Below are 17,999 nucleotides of genomic sequence, written 5' to 3' on the forward strand. Positions count from 1 at the left end.
TTCCTCAAAGCACAAACTACATCTCATTTAGGTGCGTTTGTTTTTTGGGTAACTTTTATGGTTATGGTTTTCAAAAACTAAATTTAGAAAAAGTGTGGTTGGTTGGATTTAAATATTTGTTTGGTAAAAATTTTGGTTGAGGTTTATGTGTAGTAAAAACCATGTATAAAATGTATGGTTATAGTTGTTTTTCAAAAGTGTTTTTTACTTAAAATACATCAATTTTTTTATTTTTAAAAAATTATTTTTGATATTAGCATATCAAAATGATTTTAAAATAAATAAAAAAGATTAATTTGAAGTAAAGAAAATAAAAATAAAAATTAAATTAAAAAAAAACTTTTGAAACACAAAAACAAACAGAATTTTACAAAATTCAATTAAAAAAACATATAAAAACTACTTCACAAAAAATACATTTTAAACTCAATTTTTTAGTGAATCTGACAATATAAAACACATTTTGATATATTACCAAACACTTAATTTCAACCGCAAACATAGAAGTAAGTGCAAAACAAATGAACCCATAAAATTAAAAATACATGTCTTTGGTTTTATTTTTTTTATAGATCCTATAAAAAAACCCAATCATATATCATCATATCTTAATCCCAAACATATATTTATGTATGTTTGGGAATGTATTTTTAAATATTTTTTTTATATTTTTGAATAGTTTTGATGGTTACTGTTAAAAATAAATTATATAATTTTAAAAAATTATTTTAAAATATTTCTACAAAAATCATTTTTAAATATTTTTAATAATTTTTTAAAATCGCTACAATGCCACGTCAGGAGCCGCCAGAGATTTTGATGCAGCCGTTTGTTATTAAAATAGCAACAGCTCGATGACCTGTAGAGGAGACACATTGCGGCCATTTTCCTTTTTAAACGCTGCAACGCTTACATGTAGCCTGAATATTACGCCACGTCAAAAGGCTGATCATCTGCCTTATTACTAAGAAGTCCCTATTTTTTATTAGATGACAAATATACCCTCACTCACTACACTATAAAACGCAGGCATGGAGGGAGGGAAACGATTGGATCGTTGTCCTTGGGGTTATTAGGGTTTAGCAGTGACTGAGAGAAAGAAGAGGAGAGATGAGCAGAAGCTTGGGAATTCCGGTGAAGCTATTACACGAGGCTTCCGGTCACATAGTGACGGTGGAGCTGAAGAGTGGTGAGCTTTATAGAGGAGGCATGGTAGAGTGTGAGGATAACTGGAACTGCCAGCTTGAGAGCATCACTTACACTGCTAAGGCACTACTGCTTTTTCACTCTTTTCTTGATTATTTTTGTTTGTGAAACCCTAGATTTTGCGATTGTGGAGTGAAATTATGAGTTGAAAGGGTTTTAGGTTATTGTTTTGAAAAACCCTAGGGAAGTTGTGGCCGTAAAACCCTAAATTAAGGAGCTTTTTCTTTACAGAATTTTTATTTTAAAAAATGATCCAGGATTCTTTGTATTCGTGTATAGTTGCTGATGGTCTTGAGTTTAGCTGTCCATTTTGTTCAGCAAATCAGTAGGATAGTTCAAGAGAAAGACACTTCCTTTTGATGTATAGTTGGTTAAGGATTAGGAGTTAAGAATTGCGTGTCAATGCTTGTGAAAAGTCACATTATAATTAATGAATGATTTCTAGGATTATGTTTTTCTTATGTTATTTATGCTGCTCAAAATTGGAAGATACGTTCTGAGTTGTTTTAGATTGATGAAATGGTTATATGAGATGAAATAATGATTTGCCTAATGAAAAGTATCCAATCCAAAATGATGGCTTATTAGAAATATTCAATTTATAAAGTAGGGACAGGAGAATTTAAAGAAATTATATGTGCTTGTAATTTTAGTCCGTGTTATAGCAGTTTTAAATGAAAACATTCAGTTTTGAGATGTATGGATGCATCTGTGGATGAATGCCAAAAAGATTTTAGAGAGAGCTTATTTTAAATCTTTGCCGCGTAGTTGTTCATATTGTCTATATCTATTATGTTTTGATCTTCAATCAAGCTAATCAATTTGAATCATTGTGTCTTTGACTTACTAATGCTAATCTTAAGAGATTGTTTGATGCAATGGCTATCAGCTTGGATAATTAGTTTATCTTTCTTTCATTTGTATCTTGGTTTTTTTAATCTGGTTACTGATTCTGGTCTGCTACTTTACAGGATGGGAAGGTCTCACAGCTTGAGCATGTTTTCATTCGTGGCAGTAAAGTCAGGTACCTAATACTATCCTTATTAAACTCATATATAGTTATTGAGTTGTTATGTTGGATTTTCACAGCTTGACTGTAATTATTTGATGATAATGTGAAATTTGAACAGATTCATGGTTATACCTGATATGCTAAAGAATGCTCCCATGTTCAAGCGTTTGGATGCTAGAATCAAGGTATGCTCCCACTTGTAATCCTTTAGATTTTTCTTGAATTTGCATTTTCGTGAAGATCTCATATTACCCATTTCTTATGTGCTTGAAGGGCAAGAGTGCATCACTTGGGGTTGGCAGGGGAAGATCTGTTGCAATGCGGTCTAAAGTAAGCATTTTTATTTCATTAATGTCTTAAATTTAATCATCCATCTGGTATTTTCAGCCGAAAACAATTTTACAGCTCTGTATCTAAGCAGCTTGTAAAGACTAACTCCTGATTCTATTTTACTGTGCAGGCCCAAGCTGCTGGGCGTGGAGTACCCCCAGGCAGGGGCGTTGTACCACCTGTCAGGAGGTAATCGGCAATTCAAATGGCAATGGCTCGAGCAATTAGGATCCCTGTTCTTCAATGAAATTTGGTGTATAAGGTTGAATTTTGTACTGCTTTCTTTAAATGATGATAAATGAATCCGGATTATGAGTGACATATCTCTACTTGCATGAATGTATTCAGTTTTGGTATTGTATGGTTTATATGAGTGATACGAAGGAACATCATCCAGATAAAGCCACCTACAATATATATATATATATATATATATATATATATTGGCTTTTTTTAACTGGTTGATGTTTTTTCTATATATATTGGCTTGATTGAAGGGGCAAGGATGGCCGTAGTGTAACAAGTATAGAAGACAAAATCCAATTTGGTATAACCATTTCAGCGTGGAAGGATTGAAAAAATAAAATAAAAAGAAGCGCAGATGAAAGCTAAGCGATGAATTAAAGGTTGGCCTCTCAGTCTCGACAGAAACGATATGTAATATTCATTCAATCAAACAAAGCATCCATCCATTTCTTTCGAATTCAATATCCTACCTGCTTCAAGCATTGGAACGGACACCGAGTAACGTGCAGGACTGCAGGTCCTCAGAATCGTTGTTGCGTTAGTGTACATACAGCAACGGAAATTGGAAACCAAAGGACTTTGGGCCTTACCGCTCATGAGCACGGGCATAAAGGTGAATACAGAAGTTCCAGGAACTGTACAATTTATGCAGGGAGTTTCTTTTCATTTGGATAGCAGACGCTTGAATTTTTATTTTCATTACGCAGGAGCTGTACATAAGAGCTGTAATGGCTACATTTTATTTTGGTTACAGTAATGGATTGCATATTGTTGGGACAAGAAAGGGCATCTATAAATCCCATCAAAATAAGAAGTAAACACACCTAAGCGTAAATCTCTCAAGCTAGTGGAAGTAACCATAGAGTTCCAAGAAGCAGATGCACAAGTTGTGGGGGTTTGAGGCATCTGTCGTAGGACCTGTTAGAAGAACCCTGAAGAACCTAAAAGGAAGTAAAGCATGTGGCCCCGTTACGGGCCATGATGCAAACTGATCAGCCTTACACATTGTTTGGTCATTCTCGTGCACTCTCAAGTTCGTCCATGTCTTCCCATCCAGTGAACCCTGGGATGCAGAAAGGGACAGTTACGATAGGCAATCACTGGCATTAAATCTGGTTAACGGGATTGAAGATAGGATAACCATTTTGCAGGCTTGGAGTGAATATCTTGAAAAAGAACGATGACTAAATGTTTTACCTGCAAATTCCAAAATCTTATGAAGGCTCTTGACCCATCTTGTCTCAAAGTGTAGTGGTTGCACATAAGCTGCATCAATCATAGAAGGGAGAATTGAGTAGGGGCCAAGCACTTGAGTCAGAAAACTAAGTTGGATTGGATGACAGTTTTATGATTGTTAATACTTTTCTTTGTTGCATTTAGACAAACACAATCGAAGAAACCATTTGAGTATAGGGAAGATTAAAAGGGAAATTTACTAAGGTTGCGAAAAGTATAGGAGGACAAAAACCTGATGATCTTGGCCAATGTCAACTGTCCACCATGCTCGTATGTGTCCATTTTCCATGCAAGGCCCAGCAAAAGACGTTCCCTAAAGCAGGAAAGATAACTCGATTACCAATGAAACACACTATACATTAGATATGTTACAGACTTGCAGACATCACTCACACTAACCTGGTAAGTTCGTGACACCAAAGTCTTGGGGTCGGTATATCTTGAAGGGGGACTGCTGGCAGTGATCGTGATTCTCTGGAACATTCAATTAAGAGGATAAGAAGCAGTGTATCGAATGTGGTTCACTGATCTACCTAGAGATACTTGCATGATAGAAAAAATAAAAGAAAACCACAAAGTTCACCTTTGCTAAAACGGGATTAATCCATTGATGTTCTCCATAAGATGTACCAGCAAAGTAGAGTACTCCATTGCTGTCACCATCACATATGTACTGGAGCTCCTTATAGCTAGATCGCCTATGTTGAAACCTAGGGCTATAAAAATAAGACTCTGTTAGCTATTATGTCTTTAAGCCATGGCTTATCCAAAACACATCAGCATGGAAGCATAGAGTTAAAACAGTAGCATTGAAATTGCATAAGATGGTAACGTGACATGAAAGATACTTCCACCTAGCATGTACAAAAGAATCCTTCATGAAGATGACACAATAAGAAGGGAATTAGATTTTTAGAAACTGTTCATTTGTTTTTGAAAAACCCCCAATTCAGCCCTTGTGTTTGTGTCAAATAGGCAAACAAGGCCCTTGTGGAAAAAACTTCATCAAATTTACCATATTTTCATCGCATTCCGTCAATTCAACCCAATTGGATGAAATTATATACAAACTGTGATGAATTTATCCTAAAGGAAAACTACATTGTTTAGGATTCATCCCAATTTGGGTTGAATTGATGAAATGTGACCCTTGGTGAAATTTTTTTCAGGGGCTCGTTTGCCAAATAGACACCAAGATAGGGGCAACTGGGGAATTCTCCTTTGTTTCTCTCGCAACAGGATAAAGTGGCTAAAAACTTCTACCAATATTCTTGTGAAGATTTCCTATGAATAATAATCAGCTCCCTCCATGTATAACTTGGATTAGATAATTTAGACAGATATCCATCTCCACTACCAAAGGATTAAAAGGCTAGACCACTCTCACAATCTAGATCAAGACACATGAACATGAAAGTTAAAATAGCATCATACACTTACTTTTGGTCATTCCCTGGCCTTAGGGATCCAAATTCTGCATAACCGATGCCCTCCCTCACCTGTGAAATTACCAAACAAGAAATCTAGTGATGAAAATGAATGCCCATATTGTCTGTCAACAATCACTCTCTCTAGAAAGATGATAACTTACAAGATCATCAAAAATAGGGACATGCCTGCGTAGGTTGCTTTGCCCCAGCTGCAACATGATAACAGGAGTTCAGGGTACCATTCTCAATAGATTGTCTAATTGTCCTTTCCTTAACCAAAGCTTACTTACCTTCTTAAGCAAGTCATATGGCATCAATGGAAATCGCACAAATGGCAACAAGTTATTAAGAGATTGAAGCCTGTCCCCGAAAAGGAGGTCAGGAGTAGAAAGTGCAAGTAGCTCAGCGATGACCTCCCATCCACACAATTCTTTATGTCTCATACACCACATGAAGATTGCATTGAGAACTCTTTCCTCAGATGTTACAGTTAGATCTTGATGCTGCAAAACCATCCTTTGTTATAGAGAATGCCTATGATTTTATTTGGCATTTGACAGCATTCACGAAGAATTGCTTTCAAGGAAGAAACTCAACTGTATGTATAAGGTATTTCACATGTTATCCTTTGTCCATTTTAAACTTGAAACAACTAAAGCATGACTTCAAAATTCCTTCTCCTATCTATCGATTGATGGCTGTTGGGTCCAAACCCTCTTTTATCCCATGCACTAAACCACTAGCATACCATGGACTTACTTCCAATCTCAAAAAGGAAACAATATTCCAAATGAAAAGCACTTGCTCCTCTTAAATTTTCAGACCACTAGTCCTGGATTCTGTGGGCAGAGTACACTTGTTTTGACTCAGCTCTATAAATCCTAGAGTCAATTGTCAATTCAAAGTGATCAACTCAAAGAATGAGAACCCACCTGAATGATATTGCTAAAATTTGTCTCATCTAATAAGATGAAATCAAGGCTTGTAGCGGTACAATAATCAAAGTGCATAGCAAATTTCCTCTCGCATGTTTCTTCAATGAGTTTACATGATGGAATCGATGACACCGCTTGAAGGATTGGACCTACTGAGTCCTGCAACAAAGTTTAACAGTTAGCTTCAACAGCAATAGCCAACAAAGTTCCCAAATTGTCTGCTTCGTCGTCCATTATAACTTGTGCATAATAGAAAAACTCTTGTTGTATGACCTTCTTCCACTAGGAGAACTCCATCCCTGCATATAATATGTACATGAAAGGTGTCAATATCTTTTAATTCAATGTCATAAAGGGGTCGCTTCTTTTGTTTTCAGAAGTCCGAAACCGCAACTCACTTCTCTGTTCTTTTAATTCTAGCCAACAAGAAGCATATCATAACAACAAAACAAAGATATGATAATACTAAAACATTCTTGATTAAATTATTTGTAAAATAAGGCTTAACTACCTCCGATAGGCACTCTAAAAGTGTTTTGCAGCATTCTTGGTAAAGGAGAGTGACCCCAAATTGATCAGCTAACAAAAGAGTCTGCAGGAGCAAGGTTCCAAATTCCGTGGAATCTTCCAAACTGAGTTCTCCACTATACATGAATTCAAGCATAACCTTGAAGGCTTCAGGTGACACATCCCTTAAGAAAACCTCTGAGGAGCTACTCTCTCTCATTCCATTTGTAAACATCTGTTGAATTCATTTAATCAGGTATTATGTAGTTGTCAGTTCCTTGTACCGTGAAAACATACTTTCATAAAACATTTCCAAAACATGCTATGCAGAGAACATGGAGACACCAGAAGCTAGATGAAGATGGCTCACCTTTGAAAATGGAACACTCCATAAACTTAGAATGACTTTGTGAGGTTGAGCAACAAGACCATGACCCTCAATGTAAATGTTTATGCCACTATATTCTCCAGTCGACTGCAACTGTTTAAGCCTTTGCACATTTATAGGCAGTTGAGAAGGGAAGGCCATACAACAATGGGGCTGGGAGCTTGGATATGACAATTCCACATTCTTACTGGAGTCAAACAACTTTTTATTCAATTTAAATCGCTCCACAATTTCCTTACAGAGCTTCCCCAGTGGCATCACTTCAAATTGTAAGCTCAATGCCCATAGAGAACCAAGTTGCGACTCTGAAATCTATATCAAAGAGGGAAGCGGGAACGGAGTGAGATTAAACAGCCCAAAAGTAACTAGAAGTGATTCTGGCAGCTAGAGTCAATCTTAAAAGAAAAAACATGACAAGAAAACAAAAGGCAGAATCATCCTCGTTAAAGATGCATAAAATCTGGAAATGTGGAACAGTTAAGATACCTGTGTGTGGCCGGTGTATATATATTGAAGAAGTGCATGAAGAATTGGATATGTTGCATCCTGCAGCTGAATAACATCTTCATTTGACGAGCTCAAAGGAAAATTACCGGATGCTTGTAAGATAACCTTATGAGCTGGGACAAGTCTTTCCTCCTTGCCAACAACGAAAAATACATCAGATAATTCCCAACTCTCAAGAAAATTCTCAAGTCCCCGTCTCTCATAGCTCATCTGTCCACCTTCTAACTCCTCTTCTCCATCATCAGTCCCCTCATATTCTCCAGAGTCAACTTGCTTCCATAGCAACATATGATTCTTTGGCAACGGCAACACATTGACATTTCTATACCCGACATGTTTATCCCAGCTGCTAAGACCAACATACCGAATGCTACAATTTGGATTTGAATCTAACCACTGAAACACAAGATTCTGAAAAGGGTATCTCCCTTTTCCGACACTAATCAACCCATCATAAATACTGATCCAATAACTTTGAAACATGGATGAGCAGCAAAGCGCAACACCTTCCTCATCAACAACTGTTTTGCCATCGACCTCAATTTTCAGTCGACGATTCCTATGACTCCCAAGAATCACAGTATAATGAGGACTGTTATCCCTCTTATAATGGTAGTGTTGACTCCCTACATTCTCCCTAAACACCACTGTGACATCATTGCAAGCAAAAGCATCAAAAGCCACACAACCTCTTCCAGCTTCCCTAAATTTCAAATCTTTCCTCCAAGCACACTGAAATGGTGCTACTGTGAGAAACTTCTTCTCTTTCTCTTCTATCATCTCTTCCTCACTATCGGGGGGGAAAAAACAATCACTTATAGAAGCCTAGAGATTCCAAGTAAGGGCCGCCACCTTATCTATCAGGAAAAGGAAAGCATGAACAATTGTATTAGATTTTAGGCTCTAAAATTCCCATAGCTCAAACAAATAAAAACCATCAAAATCAATTGATCAAACTATGACAAAATGTTGATATTAAATAACAACAGCAACCTAATGAATTATCTTAGAGAGAAACCTAGAATCAGCCACAAACAAAACCATCCAACTTGACAAAAAAAAACTGTTAAATCCATCATCAATCCTACACCACAATCTCATTTCAAAGACAATAACAGTACATCAAAATATCTTCAAAACATACCCAAAAAAGGCCATGGCCCATGAAAAAGATGACGAGAAGTAACAACAAAATATCAGATTCAATGCAAGTTTTTTCTTTTACCTGATAGAATATTCAAGGGACCATCTTCGTCGACAACTTGAAAACGAAAAATAATGAGGACCGCATTCAAATGACAGATATTTTAGATCATCAACTTGGAAAGGAGGAAACTTTATGAGAGAGAGAGACTTCTGTTTTGGTTTTTTATTCTTTTTTTTTTTTAAGGATCAGGATGCCACGTTGATGAGTCGTGGCTTAGATAAATTTGGTTGTTTGGAAAGCGAAACGTGGCACTTAGCGGTACACGTGTTTAGACAAGGACTGCTTTACTAAGAACTGCCACCTCCTTTCTGACAAAGCCAGTGTTGATTTGCATTAATCTCTGCTACCCTGGTGACAAATACTACTAATGATAGAATTTTGCTTTAAAATAAGAAGATTTATAGCAAGTACAAATATTTTTAAGAAAGTTTAATTTTTAATTTTTAATTTTTAATTATTTTTTTATAATTTCTAATCATTTTAATATACTAATATTAAAAATAAATTTTAAAAAATAAAAAAAATTTATTTTGATATATTTTTAAATATATTTTTTTAAATACTACTTAAAGAAACTATTTATCTATTAGGAGAACTATTGATAAGTTAAGGATCAAGTTTTAATTAATTTTACCTTGTTTGATTGGATAACTTCTTTTTTTTTTAATTTGAGTTTTATAACTAGAAAATATTCATAAATAAAAAATAAATAAAAAAGAATATCTTTAAATTTTTTAGAGTTGCTAAAAATAAGTAAATATTGATATTTATTCAAAATCCCTCAATTTTGATATGATGGTTTATACATTAAATAGTTTAAGATTATGAATTAATTAATCTAAATGACTGAAAACTAACTCCATTTAACAAAGAAATCGAAAAAAAATGATATAAACAAAAAAAAAAAGATCAGTTTTATTAAATGAATGCAGTACAGGGCTTTTAGTACTTCTGATTTGCGCTATTTGTAGTTTTATGATCTTGATTGATGAGATCATAGATGGAATTGTCAGCTTCATTAGGTGATCTAGCCCTTTGATGTGATTTTAACAGGCAAGTAATCCCTGTTTAAGGCTTGAGCAAAACCTGGAGCTTGAACTTCTAGTTAAAAATTGTGTATAACAATGGGCATTCTAAATTTCCAAGGGAACGTTTGATGCTTTTGGACACAGATTACACCGCAGGTACAACCGCATTCTCAAACGAGCAAAAATCCAAACCAATCTATCCAAAACAACCCAAGTTCAATCATTATCTCAAATTGGGAATGATTCAACAACAAATATACATAGAAAACCAAGCCTTAAAAACATTATTTTGTTCTTGGAGACAAGTGACAACATCCTCCCTGCTGTGTTCAATTAGCATCAAAGAAAGAATACCAAAGTTTCTCTATGTTCAAGAAGTGGGGGGGCAACTTAAGTTGCACTATAACCCCAACCCCGAAATTTACTTGAATAAGGTTAAGTCTTTTCATGTCAATTCATCTTTTGCTTTATCAGTCCTGCTAGAATGGAGGATCCAGTAAGAAGTCCGCGGGTTCGTTCTTTGCTGCGTAACCAAGTTTTGAGGTACTATACTTCCGGTGTACACCTGTTAGCTTCCCTGTACCAGCAATCCTATGAAAATTAACCATAAGCCTTGAGCATTCCCTGTAATCCATGGGGAAAAAGGAAGCAAAACAGTGAGTAAAAAAGACTGTCAAGCTTGACATGTAAGGAACAACAAACAATTTCTTTTTAAGCAGGCGAAAAAACACTCACGTAAGCTGCTGTTCTGAGTAGCCAGTATACCACTCATTTATCTTGCTCCATTGCTTTGTTCCACTAAGGGTGCATTGAGCGGTGTATATTGCAGCAGCAGCTAACAATGAAGGTGGAAACTTGAGCATGTTGTATTCCACGAGGCAAAGCTCGATTATGAAGAACGCAAGCAATTCAAGCTGCTTCAAAATAACAACTGGTTTAGTATAATCAGTACCATTTCATTAAAAATCCGATTAAGCGCAGTTAAATTCTTTGTGTGAAGATCGGTACCACACACCTTCCTGTCACATTGTGAAGCTTTTAGGAATCTCCTCATAAAAACATAAGGAGTGGGAACAGAGAGATTAAACTGTAAAGCGTTGACCATGTTCTTCTCCTGCAGGCATTCAAAATCATATCATACATCCATCCACATTCTGATCATAATTAATATGATAACAATTAAAGAATGATAAAATAATAATATACCATGTCAAGCACTTCCTTTCTGCTGTATGCTTTGTCAGAAATCAGAATGAGATCCTCCACAACTGGAACTGATACTTCTTCATATTTGCATGCAAGCAGCATGGCTGTCACTCCAACGAGCTGGAGTTTCTTTCTCACGACTGGATGAACTGCTAGAAATCTATCAATTAGATTGACAGTAAGGTATAAGGTCTCCTCCATCAATTCAAACTTGTAGTGCACCTGTTAATCCAGTCAAATTTGTGAGCAGTTCTGATGAAACCAGATAACTAATTCTTGACCTTTTAAGCATTATGTAACATGCATACCTCAATCAACCAATCAATGAGAATGCCTCTCATTCTGTCATTAATGTCAAATTGCTGTGCCATGTAGTTTGGTGGGACACAGCCAGATCTCTGCAATCAATTTTCCAGGAAAAGTTCATGTAGTAAGGGAACTGATAAGGAAGATACTTCATAACGAAACCATACCACATCAGCGGCCCTTTTCCATGTATAGACCTTCCAACATACTTCATAATGAAAAGCTCCACCTTGGTTTAATTTAAGATTTCAAAATAAATGTGCACAGCCCTATTTGCCTAATAATCATAACATCAGCAGCCCTTTTCCATCAATCATTACCAAACGATTGGACATCTAGACCTTCCAACATACTTCATAATGAAAAGCTCCACCTTCGTTTAATTTAAGATTTCAAAATAAATGTATATCAGTCCTATTTGTCCAATAATCATAGGACAATCTTTTAGGCTAGTGATTCCTAATAAAATCTTACAAATTAAAATATTCTCCAATTATAACAAAAGACCAAGCAAAACAAAACAAAAATAAAAAGCAATGAAGGCTTTGTTTATGTTTCACAAATTGAATAGGAAGAGATATATTCTGTGTCACCTCTGCTTTCTTGTAGAAATTGTATAAATCATCAATGTATTCCACTACAGCAAGTGGATCCCTCTTGTCACAGCCGTCTATGTCCAACACCGGCTCTTCTTCGACATCTTCCATTTCAACTTCATCCTGCAGGAAACCAAGGTATCAATGGAACCCTGACAAAAGCTCAATAGCAATACAAACAAATTAAAAATAAGTTAATTGCAAATACCATCCTGTCGATCTCCTCCAGCATTGCCTCCGTATGTTGCACAAAAGTCGGAGCAGAAAAGTCATCACTAGTCTTGTAGTCCTCCACATCTATGATGTTACAATCTTCTGGCTCACTAGAAATTGGGACTGGGCGAACTGGTTTTTTGATTTCCTGTTTGACACAAACAACTCTCAATCCAATCTCACAACCCTAGACATCCCACCCTATAATTAAGAGAAAATTCAAGCTCTTTAAAAAGGTACCTCTGGTTCAAGTTGTTGCTGCTGCTTGTTAGCAAGCTGGGCCGCGTACTTCCTGAACAGACATCAAGAATAACACCAGAAAAAGATTCAATTAAAAGATCAAACCTTTGACATTAAAAACAAACACCTTCAACGTCAAACAAAGAGACAAAGAGGTCAATTAGTTACTGACCTAGTCAAAGGTCGATGCACTGGAATTGGTGGGTTCTTATTACAAAAAGCTTCTCTTCTAAAATAAAAAAACAAACAGAGAAGACAAACAAAAGAAAAAAACATCAAAAGTAGGTAATCAAAGACGCCGAAGAAATTTGATTAAAAAACTCCACACCACCAAGTGCCTATTTTCTTCTCTTTTCCTTACTTTTCTCGGGAACCAAACAAGATATAAAAGATTAAGATTAAGACAGTAATTAGGGTTTAAGAAGACTTACTCTGATAACCCTCTTTTGTTGACAGCACAGGGATACGGTGGACCTCCGATGATGTTCCGATTAATGTTGCTCAACGCCCGGCGATTAGTTCCGGTCGCCACTGGAAACTTCCCTAGTCGGCCACGTAAACCCTCTTCAAGATTGAAAAACAAATCTCATTTTTATTAGGGTTCCAATAGCTTTAAAAAAACATCATTTTTAAACCAAATAGATAATAAAATGTAAATACAACCTTTTGGGGTTCTTTTAATACCTTGAATATTTCCGGGTCCGATCACCCCCAGGTTGTTCTCATCGGATCCAGCCATTGTTGTCTATATCTAAAGGAAACCCTCCAAAAATTAAAAGAGCTAAATATCTATAAAGAAAGTCATTACAGTACAAATTTTGATTCGATTAAGTTTTAATTAAAAGAAAAGAGAAAGAAAACCAGATCAGAATTGATTTCAAAACGTAAAACCCAGATCATAAAATAAAAACATTCACCTTCAAAATTCAAGAATTCTTTTAAGCTTCTTCGATATCGATAAAAGAAAAAAAACCCTTCAGAGCCTTCTTTCTTTAACGCCCGCCCGTGCCTTGATCTTAGAGAGATACTATTCAAAAGAACCCCGTTAACGGAGTACGATCTCTCTCTCTGTCTCTCTCTTCCTCTTCTTCTTCTCTCTGGTTCGAGTTCTGGCTCTGGTACTGAAATTGTTTGTTGGGTTTAAGAGGAGGAGGAGGAGAAAGAAGTAGAGGAGAGAAAAAAATATAAATAGACTAAGCACAAGCGATATGGAGACGCAAATATCGGATTTATGTCTGTGCCCTCCTCTCAAGTTTTAAAACCAACGGCTAGTAGATTCTGGCCGTCGGATCTTCTCTGATTGAAAGGTCGCGTTCTCTTGTGCGCTGCACAACGGTTACCTTGCCAGGTGCCCTTTCTTAAGAAATTTCCACACTTCACTACTTTACTCTCCTGTCTTCTAGGCTGCTTCGGTTAATGTCTAATAATACAATGAATAAATATAAAAAAAGTATTTGATTGGAATGATAAAAATAAAAATAAAGAATAGTGAGTGTTTCACAGTGTAATAGCTTCTGTTTTTCTTACGTTTTTTTAAAATTAATTTACTTGAAAATATATCAAATTGGTTTTTTTATTTTTTTTTTACGATTTTAATATACTAATATGTTATTATTATTATTTTCTTATCCTTCCTCCACAGCCTTTTTAAGGGTTGGTTGTCTTTTAAAGCGAGGGATTTATCACCCTTTAATTCTACTTGATAACCCCCACCTTGGACCCAATTGAGGGCACCTTGGAAATTTTGAATTTCCAATAATTTCATGCCAAGTTGCAAGATAAATTGATATGGGAAGCTAGTGCATTTGGTAAGTTTCTGAGTAATGACATCCATTATATCCATATAAACCTTTCATATTAATCGAAATCGCATCCTGAAATTAGTCTCTCAAAATAATAGTATCAATAACTGAATGTTATTCAGTTCAAATTATTATTTTTGAGAGATGTTGCATTTAATGAAAAGATATTAAGCCATATTTACAAGCTATGGTTATGTTACTCTCGTTACCATCTTTGCCCAGTATCCACTGAATATTGGAGTTTAAGTGTGTGGCTGTTCTGAATCCTCTTCTCTCCCACTTCACAAAACAGTGGAGATGAGCAATGTTAGTGGTGTCAGTGTGTCACCAGAATCAAAATGCTCTACACAGATTGTTAGCTGTGATGTTAGATGAACACTGCTGCTCTATTGGGCCAGTGGGTCCACACAATCTACTCCTCTTCGGCTCTGATATCTTAACATGGGAAATCGCCACTGCAAGCGCGTCAACTAAACCACATTCATCCTGCTCTTCTGACTTGCAGCTCAAACTATCAGATGGATGCTGACTCAAGTCCTCCTCAGAAGAGCCAGCTCCTGCCTGGTTTCCAGGTGACACAAGTGCATTTGCAGGTTGGCAGGAAGTTGCAGCACCTTGATTCTTTGTTTTTGATCTGATGGACAATGTCTTTAAGGTACGCTCTGTGTAAAACAAAATCCATGGATGCCCTGAGGAGACAGCAATTAACAGTCAGTTTAGATGGACAGAAAAGGCAATAAACTCGCAAATTACTCCACGTTCCACCATCACAGAGTCCAAGAAATGAATCAAGATCACGGACCATGCACAATTCGAGAGAGCTAGCAACAACTTGGTGAAAATGGGTTTAATTATCCCTTTGCAAACAGACAAGCTCACGTGGATAGTAAACCCAGTGAAAATGGTAATTCTAAGAGTTAGCAACAACTTGGTGAAAATGGGTTTAATTATCCCTTTGCAAACAGACAAGCTCACGTGGATAGTAAACCTAGTGAAAATGGTAATTCTAAGTCCATGTATGTGCGTTAAAATCTCGAACAAATTTACATTATCAGAAACTGATGCAGGAAGAAAAGAACGAGATCAGAATTACAGATTAAGAAATTTGGAGCATCTTTTAATCAAAACCATCACCTCAAGGCCAGGAATTCACTTTCACACTATACCTTTGAGGAGCCATTACAAATTGAGATTAAAAGGAAAGATGCAAAGAATTCTTACGTTTGACTCAAAAGACAGGACACATCATGCATCTAATTTAGGATGGCAGCTCAACACATGCAAGACACATAAGCTGAACATTCTTCTTTCAGTTAGAGAGGTGGTAACCCAGAGAGTAAATACTCTGAGATAAGTAAAGAATGGAGATTTCTTTGACAAGGGACATGCCAGCAATCCCCTAAAAAGCATTCCATCAAGTTGCTTCTCATCAGACAAGGACCACGGAGAGAAGGTCTCTTAAAATGAAAACTGCATACTCATTAAAGAAATTATCACTAAGTGGCCCTAGTCTAACCCATCTAGATGGATAAAATTGCAACAAAATCTTTCTGCCTCAATTCAAGCAGCCATGAGAACCAGAAAAAAAAAATGCAACCATATGTCCAGGGTCTTAGTTCATTGGGAATCAGACACTTACTCAGTACTTCATCTGCGGTGATCCTGGCTGAGACATCCCTTGTCAACATTCTTGCAACTAGATCACGTGCAGGTTTAGATATAGAGTCCCAGAATCCAGTGTGAAAATCAAGCTTGACATTCTTGATTGCCTCAAAAACAGCCTCTAAGGAGTCGCCTTGAAATGGAAGGCCCCCAACCAGAAGAGCATGCAGGAGGACACCAGCACTCCAAATGTCAACCTTCTCGGAATAATTTCCTAACAGAACTTCAGGGGCAACATATGCTGGACTTCCAGCCAAACCCGATAAGGTCTGCCCTGCAGGATAGTAAGAATGCCAACTCATATGCATAAGATAAGCTTTGAGAACACAAGTAATAATTACAAAAAGAGCTTGCAGAGAGCATCTGTTCTTATATTAGTCTGTGTTACATAGCAGCATGGCTGCCAAAGTCAACCAGGCAGATATGAATTTAGATATGTATAGCACTATTTTATATAACAGCGTTGGCCATACTGAACAACTCATGACATCACATGCTAAAGACAAGAGCATGCTTTCTGAACCAACAAATCATACAAGAGACACCACGTTATCCCTACCTCCTGCATGACCGTTCAACAATAAAATGCCCTGATGTCCATGAGGATATGCATGTCAAACATTCTTCATTTTCAGTCTATATGCTTATTTTTTACATGCTTAAGTCGTCAGCACCAACAAAGCAAATGCAATATAAAAGTAAGCACTGGAAAGCAGAATGAGCACTTCTCAAAACAGATGCAGAAGGCCTACCATTTGAAATTCTCATAGCCAGGCCAAAATCTGCAAGCTTCATCTTCCCCAGGCTCACTAGAAGTATATTCTCAGGCTTTATATCTCGGTGCACAACACCCATGTCATGACAATACTTAATAACTAACATCACATCCTTGAATATATTAGCAGCGCGTTGCTCTGAGTACCGTCCCTCATCAACCATCTGATCAATCAAACGTCCTCCAGAGCATAACTCCATCACAAGCTGAAAACACTCCGACTCCTCATACACAGCATGCAATGTCACCACACCAGGATGACCAGACAGATGCTGCATTATCTCTACCTCCCTATGAACTGTCTCCTCTCCCTTCTGCAAAGTCTTACAAGCAAACTCAACACCAGTAACCTTAGACCTGCACAACCAAACGGAGCCAAATTTACCACGCCCAATAGCATCCCCCAAAATATAATCATCCTCAAACTTATTTTTCCTACCCGTTTGAGTAGCAACATCTATACACCCTATCTTCCTCTTAAGCCCTCTTCCAGGTAGCACCAACGAAGATGAGGCACCACAAGGTGGGGCAGTAGCAATGCCTGCAAGCCTACTTTTGAAAGAAGTAACAGGTTCCCTACCCCGATCTTCTTTGCACCTCTTCTTTAACCTATTATAATCTTCTAACGAATAATGAGACCTAACATTGGATGATTTCAAATCACACGTTGGTATTACTTCCTCTTGTGCATTCTCACCCGTATCTGCTTCACTCCCTTTCCTCTTCTTCCTCATCAAATCAAAACTATCACCTATCACATTAAAATTCGAAAAAATAAAAATAAATCAACTTCTACTGCACTGCACTTCCGGATTCGGTTACAGAAGCACAGAAAGTAAACAGAATGGAATCAAAATTCATTTGATAAAAATAAATCGAAATTGTTTTTACAATTTTATAAACAAAATTATAATCTGAGATCGCTGAACCCCTAAATTGAAATTTAAAAAAAAAATCAACAACAACAACAGGAACCAAAGGGAACATAAATCAGAAGATTCAACCTTTCATTGTTATTCATTAACTGAACAGAAAGTGATTAAATAGATCGTGATCAAAGCAAAGTAAATACCTTTTTGAGCAGAAATCTTGTTCGAAGTCTGAGATCAGAATCACAAAATCCACAACAAAAGATAGAGATAGAATATAGATCGGTGTTTATTGGAG

At 36.6% G+C, this 17,999-nt stretch overlaps 4 protein-coding genes across 9 annotated transcripts; 1 reads left to right on the forward strand and 3 right to left on the reverse strand.

Moving 5' to 3' along the window:
- The first annotated feature begins 1,040 nt into the window (after window positions 1–1,040).
- LOC105117832 (small nuclear ribonucleoprotein Sm D3-like) lies at window positions 1,041–2,910 on the forward strand. The gene is made up of 5 exons (XM_011015602.1): window positions 1,041–1,269; window positions 2,178–2,230; window positions 2,337–2,403; window positions 2,492–2,548; window positions 2,679–2,910. Exons 1-5 carry the CDS (start codon window positions 1,111–1,113, stop codon window positions 2,739–2,741), a joined length of 399 nt encoding a protein of 132 aa, XP_011013904.1. The 5' UTR covers window positions 1,041–1,110; the 3' UTR covers window positions 2,742–2,910.
- A 544-nt stretch (window positions 2,911–3,454) lies between these two features.
- LOC105117833 (BTB/POZ domain-containing protein At2g30600-like) lies at window positions 3,455–9,160 on the reverse strand. Of its 2 annotated transcripts, none has more exons than XM_011015605.1 (13): window positions 9,023–9,160; window positions 7,777–8,649; window positions 7,273–7,602; window positions 6,907–7,137; window positions 6,393–6,554; window positions 5,751–5,963; window positions 5,622–5,669; window positions 5,471–5,529; window positions 4,614–4,746; window positions 4,430–4,504; window positions 4,263–4,343; window positions 3,992–4,060; window positions 3,455–3,857 (listed from the first exon to the last, which is right to left on the reverse strand). In XM_011015605.1, exons 2-13 carry the CDS (start codon window positions 8,575–8,577, stop codon window positions 3,639–3,641), a joined length of 2,421 nt encoding a protein of 806 aa, XP_011013907.1. In that variant the 5' UTR covers window positions 8,578–8,649; window positions 9,023–9,160; the 3' UTR covers window positions 3,455–3,638. The 2 variants fall into 2 exon arrangements, with proteins under 2 accessions (XP_011013907.1, XP_011013905.1); XM_011015603.1 differs by having other exon boundaries at window positions 7,777–8,654.
- Window positions 9,161–10,289: 1,129 nt separating this feature from the next.
- Window positions 10,290–13,946, reverse strand: LOC105117834 (cyclin-B2-4-like). Of its 4 annotated transcripts, none has more exons than XM_011015607.1 (12): window positions 13,511–13,946; window positions 13,278–13,382; window positions 13,025–13,157; window positions 12,766–12,822; window positions 12,594–12,645; window positions 12,349–12,501; window positions 12,138–12,263; window positions 11,547–11,636; window positions 11,239–11,460; window positions 11,048–11,146; window positions 10,768–10,949; window positions 10,290–10,656 (listed from the first exon to the last, which is right to left on the reverse strand). In XM_011015607.1, the coding sequence occupies exons 2-12, from the start codon at window positions 13,330–13,332 to the stop codon at window positions 10,512–10,514; spliced, it is 1,314 nt and encodes a 437-aa protein (XP_011013909.1). In that variant the 5' UTR covers window positions 13,333–13,382; window positions 13,511–13,946; the 3' UTR covers window positions 10,290–10,511. The 4 variants fall into 4 exon arrangements, with proteins under 4 accessions (XP_011013909.1, XP_011013908.1, XP_011013910.1 ...); XM_011015606.1 differs by having other exon boundaries at window positions 13,278–13,344; window positions 13,511–13,945; XM_011015608.1 differs by having other exon boundaries at window positions 10,768–10,946; window positions 13,278–13,344; window positions 13,511–13,942.
- Window positions 13,947–14,429: 483 nt separating this feature from the next.
- Window positions 14,430–17,983, reverse strand: LOC105117835 (serine/threonine-protein kinase PEPKR2-like). 2 transcript variants are annotated; one of them, XR_840819.1, is made up of 5 exons: window positions 17,905–17,983; window positions 16,810–17,583; window positions 16,035–16,331; window positions 15,617–15,794; window positions 14,997–15,084 (listed from the first exon to the last, which is right to left on the reverse strand). XR_840819.1 is itself a non-coding variant. In XM_011015610.1 (4 exons), the coding sequence occupies exons 2-4, from the start codon at window positions 17,564–17,566 to the stop codon at window positions 14,729–14,731; spliced, it is 1,410 nt and encodes a 469-aa protein (XP_011013912.1). In that variant the 5' UTR covers window positions 17,567–17,583; window positions 17,905–17,983; the 3' UTR covers window positions 14,430–14,728. The 2 variants fall into 2 exon arrangements, 1 of the variants encoding a protein (XP_011013912.1); XM_011015610.1 differs by lacking the exon at window positions 15,617–15,794 and having other exon boundaries at window positions 14,430–15,084.
- Between the last annotated feature and the right edge of the window lie 16 nt (window positions 17,984–17,999).

The sequence above is a fragment of the Populus euphratica genome, unplaced genomic scaffold (assembly GCF_000495115.2).
Source record: "Populus euphratica unplaced genomic scaffold, PopEup_1.0 scaffold1540.1, whole genome shotgun sequence".
Taxonomy (NCBI): Eukaryota; Viridiplantae; Streptophyta; class Magnoliopsida; order Malpighiales; family Salicaceae; genus Populus; species Populus euphratica.